This window comes from Oncorhynchus mykiss, chromosome 21 (assembly GCF_013265735.2).
Source record: "Oncorhynchus mykiss isolate Arlee chromosome 21, USDA_OmykA_1.1, whole genome shotgun sequence".
Taxonomy (NCBI): Eukaryota; Metazoa; Chordata; class Actinopteri; order Salmoniformes; family Salmonidae; genus Oncorhynchus; species Oncorhynchus mykiss.
The window spans coordinates 27,318,331-27,341,178 of NC_048585.1; the positions used below are offsets into that span (position 1 = coordinate 27,318,331).

The 22,848-nt window shown below is 45.5% G+C and overlaps 1 protein-coding gene across 1 annotated transcript in view; it reads right to left on the bottom strand.

Moving 5' to 3' along the window:
- LOC110501043 (protein O-mannosyl-transferase TMTC1) overlaps positions 1-22,420 on the bottom strand; it is a 102,305-nt gene extending 79,885 nt beyond the window's left edge. The window contains exons 1-4 of the mRNA XM_036957509.1: positions 21,998-22,420; positions 17,960-18,137; positions 7,538-7,611; positions 7,237-7,413 (exon numbers count right to left, since the gene is read on the bottom strand). Coding sequence (XP_036813404.1) covers positions 7,237-7,413; positions 7,538-7,611; positions 17,960-18,137; positions 21,998-22,290 — 722 coding nt within the window. The 5' untranslated portion in view covers positions 22,291-22,420. The remainder of the gene's footprint in view (positions 1-7,236; positions 7,414-7,537; positions 7,612-17,959; positions 18,138-21,997) is intronic.
- Positions 22,421-22,848: the final 428 nt, after the last annotated feature.

Genomic DNA, 22,848 nt, shown 5'->3' on the forward strand with positions numbered 1-22,848 from the left:
TCGGGAGGACCTCAGGAATGTTCCTGAGGTCTAATTGTGCTTCTAACCCTAACTGTTCTCCCGCTGTCACCCAAAAGCACCTGCAATTTAGGGCCAGGCTTCATTATGGGCCTACTTTTTTCATGGTCGCTGAGCTCAGACCGAGCAAGCTACGGTCTTGCGGGGCATCTCGTTGAACTCGGCTCAGCCGAGAGATTATGATAATGCCATTGCAGCAGGCTCTGAGTGTCTTTAAGCACCGCACTTTGGCACTCCATCCTTGCTGTGTGTGTATGTGTGTGTGTGTGTGTGTGTGTGTGTGTGTGTGTGTGTGTGTGTGTGTGTGTGTGTGTGTCTGTGTGTGTGTGTGTGTGTGTGTGTGTGTGTGTGTGTGTGTGTGTGTGTGTGTGTGTGTGTGTGTGTGTGTCTGTGTGTGTCTGTGTGTGTCTGTGTGTGTGTGTGTGTGTGTGACGTGTGTGTGTGTGTGTGTGTGTGAGAAAGAGATTTTATTTGACATCAGTTGGGAGAAATGAATGATTTACAGTTCATGAGGGTTGCCTAATAACACATTAAGTTTTGAAAAGATCAGACCTTTTTAACCCTTCCAAACAGCACCTATGACACCATTTTAAGGCACTTCCGGTTTACTCAGGAAGCTGAAAGTGAACACATATCCTCCTTTGGGTAGGCACTTATAGAATATTGAGTTAAGTCTTTATGTTAAGAACTGACTTATTTACAGAGGGTTGAATGAGTGCGTGTTATTTCAGAAAATCACAGAAATCTCGCATAGCTCGGAAACACAATTCAAAAAGATTTGTCTGAACACGCTGCAACTGTAACTTAAAACAACATTTTTTAAATGTTTGAACATCACCAATTTGACATTGTATGATTTCTCTTAAATTACGATAGATAAATGGCTGGTTCTTTTTTTATTGACACCGTAGGTTGATTTACTTTGACGTGAAGCGGAAAAATGATTGCTCTATTTTCATTTTTGACCTTTAATCCCAGAAAATGGCCATAACTCAAAAACCGTTGAGGCCTGGACGCCATCTTGTTCGGGGCCAACTGCCCATTATGCTAAACCTATGCTCACCAAGTTTCGTCTTCGAAGACTTTTCCGTTTAGGAGATAAGACCATGTCGTGATTGGTGATGTTTTGTTCATTTGCAATATGATTCCACTCGCCCGGGACAGTGGAAAAATGACCAAAATATGAACATTTTATAAAAAGGAAACCGAATGTCCGAGAGACATCGTTTGATGACTTCCTGGAAGATCCGGCCCTGCTGCACGGCCTGACGCCGTCCGCGAATTTGAGAAACGTTGTCGGATGTCTAGTAAGGGACCATACATTTGCAATGTGGACAAAATGTTCCCTTAATGTATGTAAGCTACACAGCAGGGCACGCACACTCACTAACGATATCTCCAGTACTCCATTTCATGGGGACAGACAGACTCTCTTCAGAGGCTTCTTCACGTTCTAGAAGTTTCAAAGGGTTCTGTCTGAGTAAATAGAATCTTCAAAGTATTTCATCTCAAAAGAACTCAATGAAACATCAAAATACATATCTCCAACACACATTTACACAACGATACACACACACTTCAGGGACTTATTTTATACTCTGTCTCATCATAACCATCATTTCCATCAACTTTTTAAACAAACTTTTTTTTTTAAACACACATAAAAACACACCAACAAAATCCCTTGGGAACATTGTGCCACATGCACCAACTACAAAGACTCCTGTGAGTGGAGAGAAAATGTGTCACAAAAGAAGTCGTGTGAGTTCCTCTGTCAATTAGAGGTCTCTTCAGAAGTACAAGCAAGGCAGGGGGAGCAGAACACCTAAGGAAAGAGATCCTAACAAGAAACACAACTGACAGTTGTGAACCTCCCCAAAAGAATGAGGGACAAAGCCCCAAATTGAACACACTCTATCATAAATACAGCAGATACACACAGGCACACACAAACTTGCATTAAGTTGTGTAGGTATGCAGGTTTACGGAGAGATCTACTCAGAGTTGAACTCTCTGGTCAGCCATATGCTTTCACTCATACCGTACAACACACACACACACTCCTCTGTCACAAACCGCCTCTGGACCCGAGCTCTCTCTGTCTGAATATTTTTAAAGCAGAGGGCCCCAGTCAGAAACACATGTGTGATGGGCCCCTCATATCTCCTAGCCCGTCTGTAAACATGCCTGGAGGAGATGACATTATCAGGCAGAGCTAACACAGACCTAATGGAGCTGGAGGAGGGCTAACTCACAGGGCAGAGACACGTCCCATAAATACTGTCTACGGCTGTGTTTCAAATGGCAGCGTATTAACCATATAGTACACTCTCTGTATATAGTAGACTCTGCTTATAGTGAATGTGGATCTTGTGGTCAACTACTTATAGTGATTAAATTATCCTGCACGCATGTGAACACTGTATGAGGAGTTCTCTGTATTGCCATATGCAGGGCACTTTTCGCAAGGCATACACAGTACATAAGGATGCTTGGAATAAGAGCATGCAGTGTGATAAAAGTACTGTAACTGTAGTGTGAAATACTGTGCTCTCAACCCAGACAGGGTTAAAACATCTGTTCTCCCATCCAATTGGCTGCTCTCCAGTTGTGTGGGCCGGCGATAAACGGGTGCCAAACAAATTAGGCAGGAGAGAAAAAGCTCACCCCAACAAAAATCGCCAGACATTTTTTTGATGAGGCATTTACAAAACAATCTCCCAATTAGTGTTCAAGCCTCTGGCCTGTGTGTGTGTGGGGGGGAGGTTGAATATTTGAATGACAATGCAGGGCAATCGTCCATCTAAAAACAGGCCCTCACACCCCACTGGGCCAGATACACCGGAGAAAGACGTGATGGCGATCACTCTGACATTATTTTGCTCTCTTCATCTTTCTCTCTCTCTTATTCCCTCTGTCGCTATCTCACTCACTCGCTCTGCCTTTCTTCTCACTCACTCTTTTTCCGTCACTCTCCGTGCCTCCTCTCTGTCGCATGCTCCCTTTCTTTCTTTCTCTCATCCCTCATAGTCTTTCTCTCCTCCCATTGTCATGTTGGATTGTTTAAAATCCCAGTTCCGGACCGTTTATCACCAGAGTATGTGAACGGAACTGGAGCGAAGCGAAGAGTGCCCAATTTGACTGGAGCGCGGAGTGAGATTACAAAAAGGTTGGAGGGTCGGCCTTCTCGCCTGCTTCAATTTCGCTCCAGTAGTGCTCACTTCATGAGCTCAGGGCATGCCTGGCCCAGCATGCATTTGTAGTCTACTTGTGTGCTGCTATGGCCCCTTGCTTTAACTACTGTCATGGAGTTCGCTAAATGTTTCCATAAAGAAACTGATAAAACACACAGGTGCTAAATCAAGGTGACTTACAAAGATGAGGACCAAGAGCAAGAGAGGGATTGCGGCAATGTAATGTCCACAACTAAATAATCATTGTCTAATCTGAAAACACACCTATCCTGAAAGCATGATGGTGTACTTACTTGCTAAAAGAAAGGAACGAGGTGAGTAGCTAATTAAGTGCAAAGTATTTACAAACTAAAAATCTGATCTCTTAAAAGTTTCTATTATCTATACAATAGGCCTGGCATATGCCCCCTTTCAATGAGCTTTCTGTTTTGATTGATTTATTTGGCCTAAAAAACTTTTTGGCCTACCTATAGGCATTTTTATAAATAACTCCATCTCCGCCCAGCTTGGCAAGAGTGCCCAAAAGGGTGTTTAGCATCTCCAGTGGCTCTGCGAGCGCGGAGAGGATGCTCTCTGCTACTGGCCTGACCATCACATGAGCCTGAAGCCACAAACTGGTTAAACTCATGTTTCTAAAAAATGAATTCAAAAAGGCACTGAGCCTAATAAAACATTTTTCATTTAAATTTGGATTTAATGATTTAATACCACAAAATGTTGTTTAAATTGGGAAACGCTTTATGTCCCTACCAGGGTATTGTGTCGCACTTGCAAATGTTTCACAATGTATATCTTTGTAGGCTATTGAAATAATTGAAATAATATAGCCTGAGTCATTCCTTTTCGTTCCTTCTTAGGCTCCCTGTCTGGCTCCTAACCGATTTAGAGTGTTATATGCGGTTTAATATGACATGTAGCCTATTTGAAATGATGACATTCACCTTTTCATGTTTATCAAAATAGCCTACATTTCATTCCAATCATATGGTTTGGTTTCAATACTTCCAAACCAAATGGTAGGTCCAAGCAGTCACAGAAATAGATAGGCGTTGTTTAAATTGTGATTTTAATGAATGGAGCGAATTTGTGGCGTCAGTCTTTCCCCCCTGTGAGCACAGACCGGTTTTTAGCAGCAAGGTTGGAAAGGACTTGGAGCGATGAGCGGGATTTCCCACCGCTCAACACCGTTCACATACCCTGCTTATCACAGACAGGTCTCCAAACAGGCAAGAGAGCTGTGGCCCAAGGGCTCTCATTACAGAGAGGAGACAGAGTGCACACACACACACACACACACACACACAGTGCACACACAGGCTCACATACTATCTCCATCTTTCTCTCCCTCCTTAATTCCTTCCCTCTCTCTCTCTCCCTCTACTCCCCCCCCCCCCCCCCCCCCCCCCCCCCCCACTCCCTCCCCCAGTTCTATCAGTTAGTCCAGCCTGTAGATACATGAACAGCTGTTGGTGTTTAATTAAGGCCCAAATTAAATCAGCATCTATTAAATCTTCCCAGCGTATCAAAGAGCCCGGCACGGGACAGGCGTGGGGAGAGATCTAACGCACCCCCACACATATCACTAACCTATCTCCAACGCATTTCTAATGCATGTTGACAGTCCAGAACAAAGGGCGACCGGAGGGAAGAGGGGGAGAGGGGGGGGGTGGAAAGAGGGAGGGAGAAGAGAGTGAAAATGGACAGGAGAGTGAGAGGGACAGAAAGATAGAGCGAAGGAGAGAGGAAAAGCGGGGGTCTGGCTTGAAATGCTATTGGATCTTCCTCGCTGAATTCCGGAGATGATCCGCATTTCCTGTTCCCTGGCACCAGTATCAAAGACAGTACAGTGAGGCGAGAGGCCGGAAAAGAGTGCGTATTCAGTGAATACTCTCTCCCTCTCCTCATCCTCTCTCTATGCCTTCTGAAACACATCCGTACACATAGTCTCGGTCTCTCCCTGCAACAGGGCCTGTGGAGCTCACAGCAGACACATACAGCTCTTTTCTGTTCGGTCCCTTTCTGCTGGGTTCATTCACAGATCACAGCGTCACTCACTCACACACACACAGTCTGAGGTCTCCCAAACCGCAGGCCCCGTGGCAGATACTGTAGGCCTTTAGAGAAGAAATATGCTGTGCGTGCGGTCAAATGAGAGATTCCATCTACTGCACTAACACACAAGCCATCCCTCAGAGAGAGTTCTTGTCACCACTAGTTGAGACACTGATAGGGCTCTGGGCTTGTATTTGAGGCCTTAACATACTGCAAAGGATTACACAAAAACACACACACAAACAAACACAACCATTATTCTTTCACATCTGTCTCTCACCCTCTCCCCTCACACCAATTCATCCCTCCCTCCTTCCATCTCCATCATGTTGTGTTGTGATGTCATAGCCACACCATAGAGATGGTGGTGAGGTTGGTGTGTGGTGAGTAGCAGATGCTACTAGTGATGATGATGGTCTTGGGGGGGGGGGGGGGGGGGGGGGGGGAGAGAGTCCAAGCCCAGCGTCAGTGCTTGGTTTGGGGTAGGACTCAAGACTGCAATGCCTAGTGGTGGTGGTTAGAGGTATGGAACTCCACACATGAAAGAGGGGAGGGAGAGCGGACTGAGGCCCAGGAGCGGTTTTGGTGGCTGAGGACAGGGAGCAGAGATCGGGGTTGTGGCCCAGGCACAGTGCCTGATTGTGAATATAACTCTGGGCGTTCCCTGGTGGGTGGAGGGAATTGAAGTTGTGTGTGCAGTTTGTGTGTGTTTTCTGGCTGGAGACACAGAGGCATGTTACTGTGCCATGTAAACACACAGCCAGGCCGGGCAGCAGGCCAACACAGCTGTTCGTGTGTGTGTGTGTGTGTGTGTGTGTGTGTGTGTGTGTGTGTGTGTGTGTGTGTGTGTGTGTGTGTATGAGCTGGTTATATACCAGCCAGTTCATTTGGTGGATCAACCATCTAGAGAAACAGAATAACGTGTGTGTACAGTAACAGTATGGCCAAATGTTGGTATGGGAATGTCCTGGTTTCTGCCTCTCTGGGGTGTATATTACAAAGGATTGTAACACAGGATCAGACAAAGGGAGAGACGGGTGAAAACTACATAGACAGCTTTGTGTGTGTGTGTGTGTGTGTGTGTGTGTGTGTGTGTGTGTGTGTGTGTGTGTGTGTGTGTGTAGTCCACCCTGCCTAAGCCAGGTCCAGATGTTTTGGGGGGCCTCCACCCCATTAAGTGTTGGAATGTGCTGGAATTAGCCTGTGTTCAGTGGGCTGGCCTCTAACACATTAAAGGACTTAAGAGTGAGGGGGGACGTTTGTGTGTGTATTAGGGGGTTGTGTTAGGGTAACTGCCCCAGGCATCTGTCATTGAGCCGTGTGGCCGTATGTCTCTTGTTTATGTCTTCCTCTGGATGAACATGCTAATCTGATATAACCTCTTAATATATCAGTGGAGCACTCAAACTGTGTGTGTGTGTGTGTGTGTGTGTGTGTGTGTGTGTGTGTGTGTGTGTGTGTGTGTGTGTGTGTGTGAGAGAGAGAGTGTGTGTGTGTGTGTGTGCTACCTCTGACTGACAGTCCTGGACTACAGGCCTCTCGTAGAGACTCACTGCTAAGCCTCTGTAAAAGCCTTCAGTATTGTTGTAGTATTACAACAGCTGTACTGGTCTGATAGTGAATGAGTGCACCACTAACCCCTACTGTGGGCTGATGAATGGTGTACAGCACTACTGCTGCTACTTACTTGTGGCTTTGTTTTTTTCTCTCTCTGTTGCTCTAGACTAAAGCTGCCTGCTAAATAGTTAGTGGTGACTTAAATGTTGACTCCTATAGCTTTAAGACGCTGTTCTGTTGCTAAGTTACAGTACAGTGTTGTTACTTTTGCAGGAAATATAGTGTTACTTGCTTTATTGTTCTATTCCCGACACACACACACACACACACACACACACACACACACACACACACACACACACACACACACACACACACACACACACACACACACACACACACAGAGGTGACTTACAAGAGGAGGGGCTTGCGGCAGAGCACCAGGGCATCGTAGAACACACACACCCCGAAGACGGTGATGCCCGTCTCCTTGACCAGCATGGCACAGGTGCCCAGCAGCAGACTGGCACCCAGCACCCACACAGACACAGTGGAGGGCAGACAGTCTGCAGAATCACACACACCCACACTCCTGGAGAGAGAGAGAGAGAAAGGGGGGGATGCTATTAAGTAAAGAGAAAATGCCACCCAGTGTAAATAAAACTCCACACAATCGGCCCTCCATAGTAGTGACAGAGAGAGAGAGGGTTTCTCACCTAATATAGGAGAGAAAGGCCAGGAGGAACAGCATGCAGGCCAAGACATCCGCCCTGCCCACGATACCAGACACCTGAAACATACACAAACAGAGTTTACATTAGTCCTGTGGCTCAGGTGACCCGCACAACCTGTAGACGAGTGACAGAGTAGAGTGAGTGTCCATAGGGAAGTCTATTGTGTTGCTAGGTTACACTGAGACACATAACTCTGTGTTATGGTACAGTCTGTCAGAGAAAGGTCCAGAGACAGTTCAGGGCAGGTTGGAGATGACAGTACGACATTATTAATTTCTATATATTTACCACAAAGTGGCCTGATGTTTGAGCCTCTTCCCCAAGAGAGAGACCTCGTTAGGTGGTAATACTTAAGGTGTGATGTGTTAGCTGGTGATATGTTACGTTGTATTATAGTTCTGTTTGGGTCTGGGGTGCGTTAAGTTCTAGTGAGGTCTGCAGTATTTAAGTCTCTGCTGCAGAGAGGTGGTTAGTCAGACTGGATGAGCACACTGACATGTCCAACTGGGACTGAGATAAAGAACACACACACACAGAGACAGAGAAAGACAGAGACAGAGAGAGAGAGAGAGAAAGAGAGAGAGAGAGAGAAAGTCAGACTCTGAAAGATGAACTGGGTCAGATAGGAGTTGTGAGATCATAAATCTCAAAACCTCCAGGATAGGAAGGCAGGGGGATGGAGAGAGGGAGGGGAGAGGAGTGGGATAGCAATAGATGAGGAGGACAGGAAGAAGTAGATTGATTGCCACCCTCCAGAGAGTCTGTAAATATAACAGTTGGGTCCCAGAACCTTTTAATCTAACTGGCAAGACAGCCAACCTCTGTCACTGTGTGTGTGTGTGTGTGTGTGTGTGTGTGTGTGTGTGTGTGTGTGTGTGTGTGTGTGTGTGTGTGTGTGTGTGTGTGTGTGTGTGTGTGTGTGTGTGTGTGTGTGTGTGTGTGTATGTGTGTGTGTATAAAGGTACAGGGACCTCGGTTTGGTCTGCACTGTGAACCCAAATGAATAAATACAAAATATATTTAGAAAATACTAGGCCTACACTGCATTGTAGACATCTTTCGTAAATCTGAGCTAAAAAAACAACAACAGTTCAGGCTATTCCTAAAAGAAAACTAGAGCCTATGTGCACGTTGTAATCACTACTACAGGCCGAAACTAGTTTTGTGCGATGGCGTGGTCGTTAAACCAGGAGTCTCCATCATCCTTTAAATCTCCAGTTTGGGAACATTTGGGCTTCCCAGTAGATTAGAACGTCGATGGAGAGAGAGTAGCAGCCGCCAACACATCAAACACATTGACACATTTACGCAGACGTCACCCGAGTATTCCTACCTCCTGAGCAAGATGGAAACGTAAACAATATGATAAAAACACAACTTAATCTCCCCTCTGCATTCAAGCAGCCCTTCGCAGCTCATTCTGACCAAAGAAGTTACAAGAGTGATAGGTAGCCTATGTTAATAGCCGTGGATATGAGCGCATTATTGGTGGTTGAGAATAATGGGGGGGTGGGGGGGTGGGGGTATTCAGCACTTTGTGAAAGTGCTCGAGTCAAGCTATGAACTTCGCCCCGTTTTCAGAAAACAGGTAGTATCCGCTCTATATAAGCAGGCTAAAGCCGGAATAGTTTTGAAGGTACGCGTGAGGTCATCACGTAACTATAAACTCCACTCTACATTTAATTCTAAATGCCTGCTGCTTACTAAATACATTTTTAAACTATATATACAGTATATCACAAAAGTGAGTACACCCCTCACATTTTTGTAAATATTTGAGTATATCTTTTCAAGTGACAACACTGAAGAAATGACACTTTGCTACAATGTAAAGTAGTGAGTGTACAGCTTGTATAACAGTGTAAACTTGCTGTCCCCTCAAAATAACTCAACACACAGCCATGAATGTCTAAACCGCTGGCAACAAAAGTGAGTACACCCCTAAGTGAAAATGTCCAAATTGGGCCCAATTAGCCATTTTCCCTCCCCGGTGTCATGTGACTCGTTAGTGTTACAAGGTCTCAGGTGTGAATGGGGAGCAGGTGTGTTAAATTTGGTGTCATCGCTCTCACACTCCCTCATACTGACTGGTCACTGGAAGTGCAACATGGCACCTCATGGCAAAGAACTCTCTGAGGATCTGACTTTTTTTTTTGTTGCTCTACATAAAGATGGCCTGGGCTATAAGAAGATTGCCAAGACCCTGAAACTGAGCTGCAGCACGGTGGCCAAGACCATACAGCGGTTTAACTGGACAGGTTCCACTCAGAACAGGCCTCGCCATGGTCGACCAAAGAAGTTGAGTGCACGTGCTCAGCATCATATCCAGAAGTTGTCTTTGGGAAATAGAAGTATGAGTGCTGCCAGCATTGCTGCAGAGGTTGAAGGGGTGGGGGGTCAGCCTGTCAGTGCTCAGACCATACGCCGTACACTGCATCAAATTGGTCTGCATGGCTGTCGTCCCAGAAGGAAGCCTCTTCTAAAGATGATGCACAAGAAAGCCTGCAAGCAGGTTGCTGAAGACAAGCAGACTAAGGACATGGATTACTGGAACCATGTCCTGTGGTCTGATGAGATCAAGATAAACTTATTTGGTTCAGATGGTGTCAAGCGTGTGTGGCGGCAACCAGGTGAGAGGAGTATAAAGACAAGTGTGTCTTGCCTACAGTCAAGCATTGTGGTGGGAGTGTCATGGTCTGGGGCTGCATGAGTGCTGCCGGCACTGGGGAGCTACAGTTCATTGAGGGAACCATGAATGCCAACATGTACTGTGACATACTGAAGCAGAGCATGATCCCCCTCCCTTCGGAGACTGGGCCGCAGGGCAGTATTCCAACATGATAACGACCCCAAACACACCTCCAAGACGACCACTGCCTTGCTAAAGAAGCTGAGGGTAAAGGTGATGGACTGGCCAAGCATGTCTCCAGATCTAAACCCTATTGAGCATCTGTGGGGCATCCTCAAACGGAAGGTAGAGGAGTGCAAGGTCTCTAACATCCACCAGCTCCGTGATGTCGTCATGGAGGAGTGGAAGAGGACTCCAGTGGCAACCTGTGAAGCTCTGGGAAACTCCATGCCCAAGAGGGTTAAGGCAGTGCTGGAAAATGATGGTGGCCACACAAAATATTGACACTTTGGGCCCAATTTGGACATTTTCACTTAGGGGTGTACTCACTTTTGTTGCCAGCGGTTTAGACATTAATGGCTGTGTGTTGAGTTATTTTGAGGGGACAGCAAATTTACACTGTTATACAAGCTGTACACTCACTACTTTACATTGTAGCAAAGTGTCATTTCTTCAGTGTTGTCACTTGAAAAGATATACTCAAATATTTACAAAGATGTGAGGGGTGTACTCACTTTTGTGATATACTGTATATTTATGTCAAGGATTGTCCTGACTTTCAAGAATACCAGAATTGCTTTTCTGGTTGGATGGCAAGTTTCACCATCCAATTATTTCAGATATCCAGTAGTGCACCTTTCAGTGCGGACCATGGCGATCTGTTGGCGCAGGATAATTATTAGAACATGGCTAATATTAGTAAAATACTGCATTCCATACATGCTGGCTTTGGCCGGCTATACCTGAGACATGAAACAGGTGGGAGGACATACAGTCTGTCACAAATGTATTAATGCGCAATTTGCCTAAACACTTCAACCACAAACAATTTATTCGACATTGTAGGTTTTTGCAACAAAAGTTGTTTGTTTGTTTCTGTGGCGTCATTGTGTCCAGCTGTTTTTATATCGACAAGATAGTTAAATGGAAACGTACCCTAGCAGGCATTTCATTGTCACATCTATTTTCTATGCAAACGTAAATTACGAAGAAAAAACTAAAAATCACTGGACAAGTTAATGGAAATATAGCTAGCGACTGCCCATTGCATTACCCAGGAGTGGGAAATGAGAAGTAGCCTGCCGTGCTACAGACACGCCTCCTTTATGAGAGTCACACAAGAGCGCATATTGTTCTCTACCTAAGAAAGAAATGACAGCATAATATGTCTGAGCAATGTTTACATATTGACTTCACTCGCATATTTCACTAATTTGAGTGTTGTTGTTGAGTAATCATTTGTTTTTATTTAATCAAATACTAAAGTGTTGGTATTATTCCTGATTGTGCTCTCATTGGTCATTTTTTTGACTCATGATCATATATGGAGTCAGGAATACTAACAATTTGTATTTCCTAAATAAACAAAAATGACCTACAGTAACTGTTGGTATTTCATTTTCCTGCTGTAGAAGCTCATCAGTGAAGCAGGGAGAGGAGCCCAGTATCTTATATATTTAATTAATGAGGAAGAAGACAAGTCTTCCACCCTTCCCTGTCCTCACGCTCCTCCCTCTCTCCCTTTCTTCTTCCCTCCCACCCCCTCATCCATTGCCCTTCATCCGTCACTTCCCACCCTCTGTTCTTTCTCTCCTTTCATCTTCCTCTATCCATCCCTGCCTCCCACTGTGACTGAAGGTGACTCAGCAGTGTCATCTCGGTAAACACACACACACACACACACACACACACACACACACACACACACACACACACTTTAACAATATATCTCAACTCAAAAACACTCCCAGCCCTAACACTCACTTAAAATATCTAAATGTCCTACCCCATGGAGTACCAGCTGTGTGTTTGTGTGCACACGTGCGTGTGTGCAGTGAGAAACACATATCATGGTACATTCTGAGCCACACCCCTATAGGGCTGCAACTGTTTCTAATAGAATGTGCTTTAGAGACACACCCTGCCCCTTGGAAAGGTCTAATGGGACATTTGGTACTGATTTACACAGTGTGTGTGTGTGTGTGTGTGTGTGTGTGTGTGTGTGTGTGTGTGTGTGTGTGTGTGTGTGTGTGTGTGTGTGTGTGTGTGTGTGTACGTGTGAGTGTTTGTGTATTAGCCTACATAACCCCACAACCCTTCCTGGTATGAGGCACGGCGTGAGGCGAGAGGGTTCCTCATGACGAACTCAGGATAATGCTGTTCCCTTAGGGGGGGTTGAGTACTTATCCTGATCACACACACCGCTATTACAGTAAAGTATTACCCTACCACACACCCCTATTACAGTAAAGTACTACCCTACCACACACCCCTATTACAGTAAAGTACTACCCTAACACATTACCCCTATTACAGTAAAGTACTACCCTACCACACACCCCTACTACAGTAAAGTACTACCCTACCACACATCCCTACTACAGTAAAGTACTACCCTACCACACACCCCTATTACAGTAAAGTACTACCTTACCACACACCTATACTACATTAAAGTACTACCTCACCACACACCTCTACTACAGTAAAGTACTACCCTACCACACACTCATATTACAGTAAAGTACTACCCTACCACACACCCCTATTACAGTAAAGTACTACCCAACCACACATCCATACTACAGTAAAGTACTACCCTACCACACATCCATACTACAGTAAAGTACTACCCTACCACACATCCCTATTACAGTAAAGTACTACCCTACCACACATCCATACTACAGTAAAGTACTACCCTACCACACACTCATATTACAGTAAAGTACTACCCTACCACACACCCCTATTACAGTAAAGTACTACCCTACCACACATCCATACTACAGTAAAGTACTACCCTACCACACATCCATACTACAGTAAAGTACTACCCTACCACACATCCATACTACAGTAAAGTACTACCCTACCACACATCCCTATTACAGTAAAGTACTACCCTACCACACATCCCTATTACAGTAAAGTACTACCCTACCACAGTAAAGTACTTTCCCTACCACACATCCATACTACAGTAAAGTACTACCCTACCACACATCCCTATTACAGTAAAGTACTACCCTACCACAGTAAAGTACTACTTTACCACACACCTCTACTACAGTAAAGTACTACCTCACCACACACCTCTACTACAGTAAAGTACTACCTCACCACACACCTCTACTACAGTAAAGTACTACCCTACCACACACCCCTATTACAGTAAATAAAGTACTACCCTACCACACACCCCTATTACAGTAAAGTACTACCCTACCACACATCCCTACTACAGTAAAGTACTACCCTACCACACACCCCTATTACAGTAAAGTACTACCCTACCACACATCCCTACTACAGAAAAGTACTACCCTACCACACACCCCTTTTACAGTAAAGTACTACCCTACCACACATCCCTACTACAGTAAAGTACTACCCTACCACACACCCATACTATAGTAAAGTACTACCCTACCACACATCCCTACTACAGTAAACTTAATTTTGTAACTTATTTTGTACATAATGTTGCTGCTACCATCTCTAATGACCAAAAATAAATTCTAGGCATCAGGACTGCGATTATTCACCATGGAGTAGCAGAATCATATTTTTCCTTTCACGACTCTGACGAGCCCGACATGAAGGATACACTGCTACCTCGGGAACAGACCCCGATCCCCATGATCAGAGTGAAGAGGAGGAGGAGAAAGAGGGGCCGAAGGTCGGGCTGCTATCTGAGAATTCGTAGGCGAACGAATAAACCCCCACTTCCTCATTCGTCCCTCGTTCTGCTAGCAAACGTGCAATCTTTGGAGAATAAAATGGACGAGTTATGCGGAAGATTAATCTACCAACGGGACATTAAAAACTGTAACATCTTATGTTTCAAGGAGTCGTGGCTGAACTACGACAACATCAACATACAGCTGGACGGTTATAGGATGTACCGGTAGGATAGAACAGCAGCGTCTGGTAAGACAAGGGGCAGCAGTCTATGTAGCTTGTGCATGATATCTAAGGAAGTCTCAAGCTATTACTCACCTGAGGTAGAGTATCTCATGATAAGCTGTAGACCACACTACCTACCGAGTGAGTTTTAATCTCTATTCTTTGTAGCTGTTTACCTACCACCACAGTCAGAGGCTGGCACTAAGACAGCTCACCCAGAGGCGGTGCTCCTAGTACCCGGGGACTTTAATGCAGGGAAACTTAAATCAGTTTTACCAAATTTCTATCAGCATGTTAAATGTGCAACCAGAGGAAAAATAACTTTGGACCACCTATACTCCACACACAGAGACGCATACAAAGCTCTCCCCCGCCCTCCATTTGGCAAATCTGACCATATTTCTATCCTCCTGATTCCTGCTTACAAGCAAAAATTAAATCAAGAAGCACCAGTGACTAGATCAATAAAAAAAAGTGGTCAGATGAAACAGATGCTAAGCTACAGGACTGTTTTGCTAGCACAGACTGGAATATGTTCCAGGATTGCTCCGATGGCATTGAGGAGTACACCACATCAATTATTGGCTTCATCAATAGTGTATCGATGACGTCGTCCCCACAGTGACTGTACGTACATATCCCAACCAGAAGTCATGGATTACAGGCAGCATCCGCACTGAGCTAAAGGCTAGAGCTGCCACTTTCAAGGAGCGGGACTCTAACCCGGAAGCTTATAAGAAATCCCGCTATGCCCTCGGACGAAACATCAAAACAGGCAAAGAGTCAATACAGGACTAAGATCAAATCGTACTACACCAGCTCTGACTCTCGTCGGATGTGGCAGGGCTTGCAAACCATTACAGACTACAAAGGGAAGCACAGCCGAGAGCTGCCCAGTGACATGAGCCTACTAGACGAGCTAAACTACTTCTATGCTCTCTTCGAGGCAAATAACACTGAAACATACATGAGAGCAGCAGCTGATCCAGAAAACTGTGTGATCACGCTGTCTGCAGCCAATGTCATCTATGCATAGTCACTTTAATAACTCTAACTACATGTACATACTACCTCAAATTACCAGTGCCCCCGCACATCGACTCTGTATCAGTCCCCCTGTATATAGTCTCGCTGTTGTTATTTCACTGCTGCTCTTTAATTACTTGTCACTTTTATCTCTTACTCTTATCTGTATTTTTTTTAAACTGCATAGGGGCTCGTAAGTAAGCAGTGCCCTGCTGTATTCGGTGCATGTGACTAATAAAATTTGATTTGATTTAAAGTACTACCCCACCACACACCCCTACTACAGTAGTCAGTAATTAGCCTTGTCCAAGCCAGAACGGACTGGGCCCATCCTGTTTCTGTAGCGTGAGGCAGCTTGATGTACAAGTACACCCCCTGGACAGGACGCTAGTCAGTACCATACTACTCCTCTTTAACCCAGCACCAAACATGTCCATAAACCTATAGTGATAGACGGTACCTCTGACAGTGGTGACACAATGGTGACAGTGATACACTGAACTGACTGACACAAAGGTGTTTCAATAATAGCTACTGTGTTAACCAGAGCTGCTGTAATAATAAGTATGGCTCTCCCACCTCTCCACTGCTGTCTTCTGGCCTGCTCTGCTCTACACACACTGGGCTCTGTTCACTGGCACAAACACACATACACACAAAACACAGACTACCTCCTTCTAGCCAATTACATACTTTTGCAGGAATTTGAACACAGCTGCAGCTCCCCCACTCTAAACTTAACACATGGAGTAGAATATACAATACGGCCCAAGGACACAGACCCAAACACATATATCACACACACACCACACACACTCCCTCAGGTCTGCAAAATATGTATTTTCTTAATAACATGGTGTTAAAAGTCAGGAGAAAAAATATCTACAGTATAGCGTCCCTCACCTCTGTCTGGCCGGTCTTTTCCCTACAGCTAAGACACTCAGCAACATCTACTTCGCCATGCCAACCATGTGTGTGCCTAAGTGGACAGTGAGTCACGCAGACGGTCAGTGGGATCCCCACATGACCTGACCAGTCTCTCTCAGCAGGAGAGTGGGATGAATAGAGGGCTTTCAGCCTTGAACAGCACCTCCATTCACTGGCTGCAGATCTGAATGACTGCATCTTTATGGCGGCCATATTGGATAGGGAGACAGGGACTGTGTGATGCCAGGAGCTCCACAGAGAGGGAGGATGAGGGATAAGCCACTTTTTATTCTCTGTCTTATTGTGGTGTGTGTGTGTGTGTGTGTGTGTGTGTGTGTGTGTGTGTGTGTGTCTCCTCATCAGTATAAGTGAAGTGAACTCCAGCTGGTCCCCTGGCTAATGACGTAACCGGTTTACTGCACTGAGTTCATCAGATTCTGGTACCACTGGCACAGTCACTCACTGCAGAGACACAGCCCCAGCCCTCAGAATGACTGACTAACTACTTACTGCATGACTGCCTAGCAGACTGACACTGGGTGGAAATGGGACTGAAGCTCCTGAAAATGTATGCTAGGGAGGCAAGTGCTGGTATGAGCTAGGAGGCTAAAGACTCGAGTGGATGTGGATGTGATTCGAGTGGCTGTGGAAGTGGACAGGGGTTATGAGCTGGAGGTTGGTCCATGATTAGTTTATGGTTTAGGGAGAAGGTTGGGCAATGAAGCCTGGGCTGAAGCTCACACTGGGGACAGATGGAAGGATAAAGGGAACTGCAGGATTAACACTAGAGAGACTAAGGCTGATTGGGATGCAAGACACAGACTTGACACAGACTCTCTCCTCTCCATTATTATTATTATTATTATTCTCTCTCTCTCTCTCTCAGGGGCTCAAGGGAGCACCCTGTAGAGCTCTATAGTGTAGCTCAGCTCTCACCCCTGCTGCTCTTCATTCAGCTCCCTCTTGCTCTCTTTCTCTCCCTCGCCCCTCCTTTTATCCTTCGCTTTCTCCACCATCTCATACATTCCTCTGCCTTGCCCTCTCCACATTTTTCTCCTTCGCCCTCTTCATCTCTCTCTCCGTTTCACTCAGTGTCTCTGCAGAGCTCTAACTTTAACACAGCAGTCTTTCTTCTACCTTCACCTGTGAGAATGAATTATAATTCTCCTCCACACAGGATTTGCATTTGTAAAACTTTTTTATTTATTTTACCTTTATTTAAATAGGCAAGTCAGTTAAGAACAAATTCTTATTTTCAATGACGGACTAGGAACAGTGGGTTAACTGCCTGTTCAGGGGCAAAACGACAGATTGGTACCTTGTCAGCTCGGGGATATGAATTTGCAACCTTTCGGTTACTAGTCCAACGCTCTAACCACTAGCCTACCCTTGCCTCGCTACTTTTCAAACATTCAAAACTAAAGTCATGGAGCTGGAACCAGCAATATGAAAACAGGAAGGTTGCCTTTTCCGGACTTATTGAACAGGGACCTGATTCACCAGTAGCGAGATGAGTGAGTGAGAGCACAGTTAGTCACAGATTACCACGTCAGAGGGTGACTGCATGTGTCACAAAGTAGTGCTACTCTACAGTATGTGACGCAATCCATGTCATTGGTTTTACACGTGAGGGAGGAGTCATTAAGAAGAAGCATGTCTGCTAGAGGGGGTCGTGTGTGTGCGTGCATACTCACAGCCTCAGTGTGTATGGGGTGCACAGCGAAGAGGAGGGCGGTGAGGAAGGCCAGACGGGGGTCGTCAAACACGCAGCGATCGCACGTGTGCATGAGCAGACAGGTCACGGCACAGTGAAGACACACGTTGACCACATGGAAGTAGAGAGGGGTCATTCCACCCAAGAGGATGTTCAATCTGATGGAGAGAGAGAGAGAGAGAGAGAGAGAGAGAGAGAGAGAGAGAGAGAGAGAGATTGTAATTGTAATCACCATTTTGTAATCAAAATCACCAGATCTGTAATCAACCACATTTTACCATCATAATTAGAGAGAAAAGAGACTTATTCAAACTAAAACTGCAGGATATGAAACATTCGCTGCTAATGTTTCACAGCCACAGTGTCCGGAACTATGACCCTCCTTTACAGTTTCCTCCATCACCAATGACTACAGTCCAATCACGGCTGGGGTCAATTCCATTCGACCGGAGTCAATTAAATTCAGGACGGGTATCTAACTTAAGGTAATTACATGAATTGAATACAATTAAATTAATTTTTGTTGAGGATATTCCCTTCCCTTTAATTACCCGATTTTAAATGGATGAGCCTAACCCTAATTATTTTACACATGAATGAAGCCGAGCATTTTGAAATGCCAGCACAGAAACACATATAATCTCCCTTTAAATAGGCTTTTTGATGGTGTAAAAAGGCTGAGATAAGCCATTTGGAATCTTCATAGAATATATCTCATATCTGCATATGTCTTTTCAAATTAATTTTTTCCCCCCACCCACACACAGTTATGACACAATACTAAAATCTCCATTACACACCCAGGTACAGAAAACCATTAGTTCAGGTTACATAAAAGCATTTCTCCGTGAGATTGTAATTATGATTCCTCCCCCGTCTCAAAGAGAAGAATCCCAACCCCAAACCTCCATTATGAATTCAATTACAGTATTACACCATCTCCGTAAAACAGCCTGTTTCTCTCGTCATTAAACGAGCACAGTCCGACTACTAATGTGAAGAAACCCACACATTTCCAGGGTGAAAGACTGGGAGAATCTGAAACTGAACTAAACTAGACAGAAGGGAATCTGAAGAGAACGTAACATGGGTTTTAATGGGGGAAAGACCATAGAGCTGATTGTCACACATAAGCGATAATGGGGATGTCTCATAAAAGCCAACGTCCAATCCATTAAGTGATGATGAAAAGCAGGCTCCACCCCTCCTATATCCTGTGTTACATCATAGATCAGACATAGTGGATGTTGTAGGATAGGCCTTCTCAGTGAGTCATGGCGGATGTGCACTCTGTTATTAAAATGAATGCATTTCAATTAGAGACCAGAGACTGGACAGCGGACAATTTCCTGACAATGTGATCTGACCAGGAAAAACAAGGCCTTTCTTATACCCTACGACTAGGATCTGGAGGTTTTCCACACCACATCCCCTGACCAGAAAGAAAAACTCTAGGCCCACCACTGTATAGGTGTCATTTTTGTTTCACCGTTGCCTAGCTACAGCACTATAGTCTCTGTATTGTGATAGAAGTGTTGAGCCGTGCAGGTAGAGTGGTTACACTGGTCAATGCTGAAACAGACAGGTGTCCAGCTCCCAAAGCACACAGTAACTGTCCCCAGGCAGCCTGGCTGTGTTGGAGGCGACAGGGAATATGACCGAGGCTTCAGCAGGTTATGTCTTTACACTGTTGTACCATGTTTATACTATGTCCTCTGGGTGGGATTCAAGAGGGGGGGGGGGGTGCTGGAACATATGCTGTGATGTGATCTCATAGCCAGTTCTTCTGTTGTTCTCGGTTGTTATGCCCCTCTCTTTTCATCCCATTCACTTCCTCCCTCCTTCTCTCTACCTACCTATAACTCCCCCTCTCCCTTGGTCCCCTCCTGCTCTCTCCCCAAAGCCATTGTTCCATTAATAGGCTACTTTAAAGTGCTTCAGGGGTGTGTGTCCTTCACCTTGAGGACCGTCTCAGAGGCCCGACAGTGATCACGGACACAGAAACACACTGCTATACTGAGCACAGAGCCCCCACAGGCACAACGTGCGTTGGTGTGTGTGTGTGTGTGTGTGTGTATGAGGTGTGAGCCCCTGCATGTCGAAATGACAGATATACCTAGCAGATCCTCAAGGGCATAGATGTGGGAGTGTGTGTGTGAGTGTACATATGTACCACTGACCCATATACGGTACATGTGTGTAAATAGGCACTTAGTCTCCCATAATAAGGAAGCATACATGCAAATGTGAGTCAGATTTGCCCCATTTAGTCTGAACTTAAAGCGAACACAGAGGAGACCAGACAAGGTACTGTAGTGTCACTGAGACACTGACAACTGATCGTGAGCGTACATACCACAGAGAATGCATCTGGCCAGTTTTGGGCTATGTGTAGATGGAGATTCAGCTGCTTGGCTTGACAGCAGTGTGTGGGTAACCAACTGCAGAACCAGAAGGAGAGCGCGATACAACCAGATGCTCCATCAACCGCCTCAAAAGAGAGAAACCCATTCAACGCCTCAGCACATCAGCCTTCCCTCTCCCCCGTACCAGCACACTAAGTATTCAGCACACTCACACACAGCAGCTGACAACCTCTCTGTTGTCATAATCAGCATCTCGCGACTTCAGCTCTGAATGTGCTCTTTTCAAAGAGGATGTTGATACCTACACGCTCAACACAGGAATGTAGCGCAGAGAAGAAATAATATATTTTTTGAAATGTATTTTCTGGCGCATCGTGCAGTGTCGGGGAGGAGCAGCACGTGGTTGGCATGCGGTTCAGGCTCTGCGAAGAGGTCAGAGGATACAGCGACAGAGTGACAGTGGAGATGTCTTACTAAGAACTCAAAGTATTAGAATAGATAAGTTCCATACATAGGACGGTGTGAGTGTATCCACAGTCCCGTGCAAAAAAAGTAGCACAAAGCTTTACCAGGCAGAGAATCGGTCTATCCTGTGGTTGTCTACCGCCTGAATGGTTCATATTAATATTCCAGGATTTTCATATCTATTGTTTATATTTCAACTGTATTGCCTGCTGAAGAAAACCAAGCAATTTGTGCCCTCGCTGATTACATAGCCTACATGTGCTAGATAGAAACAGAGCCTATGGTTTGTGTGTAGTTTTCATATCAACACATCTTTCAAATAGTCTGCAGTATGTTTTTTCATCAATCTGTGAAATGTGTAGGCTATTAATGTTTCTGGTTGACTAACGCTTGAGCCGAGAGCCAGAACCCTCTCGCGTCCCATTGCGCAGCCTGTGACACGCCCTCTCCAGTGTGTGTACCCGGAGAATAAAATGACACTGTCTGGAAAAGTTCCCTTGAATGACGACTGTTTGTTTAGTTGATACAACAACATTCAACACTCATTTCCAAAATGTGGCCGATAAATGTTCTGGAGTGTCAAACATATCCGCCAAAAATACATTGAAGTGAACCTGAGTGCGAATTCAGGGATTCCACAGCAAGCAACAAGTGTGGAGGCAAAAAACGGTCAATATCTGCCTGGTCCAGCTAACATACTGTATGTCGACACTGGGCTATTTGAAAATGTTTCAAGTAGCATATTCTAAGATCAACGAGCACAAATAAAAGCGGATGTTCTTGCGAGCGAGCAGTGTTCATGGCACGCTTCAGCAAGTTTAGCTAACTGCGCAACCGGACCGCGGTAGCAGTCTGTTTATAACCCATTAGGCTACATGCATGTTTGTTTATGGTAAGTGCAGATGTGCGTCGTTCATAACCGCAGGCGATCGAAGTAACCTACAATATGCTAGCCTATGACGTCAGCCTATTTCTGGGAACGGATACGTGGTATTAATTGTATCCGATCACAGGTAGGATAGCTGACGAGGCCGGCGCATTTCTGGACATTGCCACCAACTTCTGCAACATTGTTTCTCATTCCAGCCCGAGACCCAACTGTTCAAGTAAACTACATAGACTTTGCAACCGATGCTGGGAAGATAACCACAGAGAGCTATAGGAGAGAGGGGAGAGAGAGAACTTACTTGAAGGTGAGGATGCATAACGGTCTGTAGGACTTGTGGCTTGTGTTGTCCGCCATCCTCTTGCCCCAAAAGTCGTTGGAGAAGATGCTCTGAAGGCTGGACCCGGGCCGGACGTCGGGGTTATTGCTGATAGCCCACACATCGTCGTGCACGAACTCCCCATGCAGAGAGTTACTGTAGCACAGCGCGCACAGAGCCAGCAACACGGCATATCGACCCGCTCCTCTCCCCGCTTCTAACGGGACCGACAGGCGGAGCCGACCAGGGGTCTTCTCTCGTCGGTGTACTGTCATGTCGGCCCTTGCCTGGCAACAAGCCGCTTGGGTCTGGGAAAAAGCCGGGGTGAGTGGGGAGCCATATCCGTTCCACTAGACCGGCAGGTAGCGACTGTATTGCCTACAGTGGGCTGCGGGGACTGACTATGGAACAGCCAGCGAAATGAGAAACCTCCTCTTGACGCATGCGCACGGCGCAGTACAGGCCTTCGCAGAGCTAGAGAGGTTCATTAGCACCATCTAGATCGAAAATCAATAGCGCGCGGCGTACTGTTCCAGCCGACATGACCTTTATCTTTAGACTAGGACAATAATAAACGAATGATTGTCTAGGACGGGCCATGTGGGGACGCGCTAATAGAGTGAGTTAGATACATGCCCGTGTCCTGTCAGTCTGAGTGGGAGAGATGAGAAAACAAATACCTTGTCTGTCTCTGTGAGCTCGAGGTCACTGACTCTTACCCTGCCTAGCAGGTTATTATACACAAAATAATAGGGGTTCAACAAGGGTTCTTCTAAGATCCTCAAAAAACGTAGGGTTCTTGGCACTGAAAATTACCCCCAAAATATTATTCC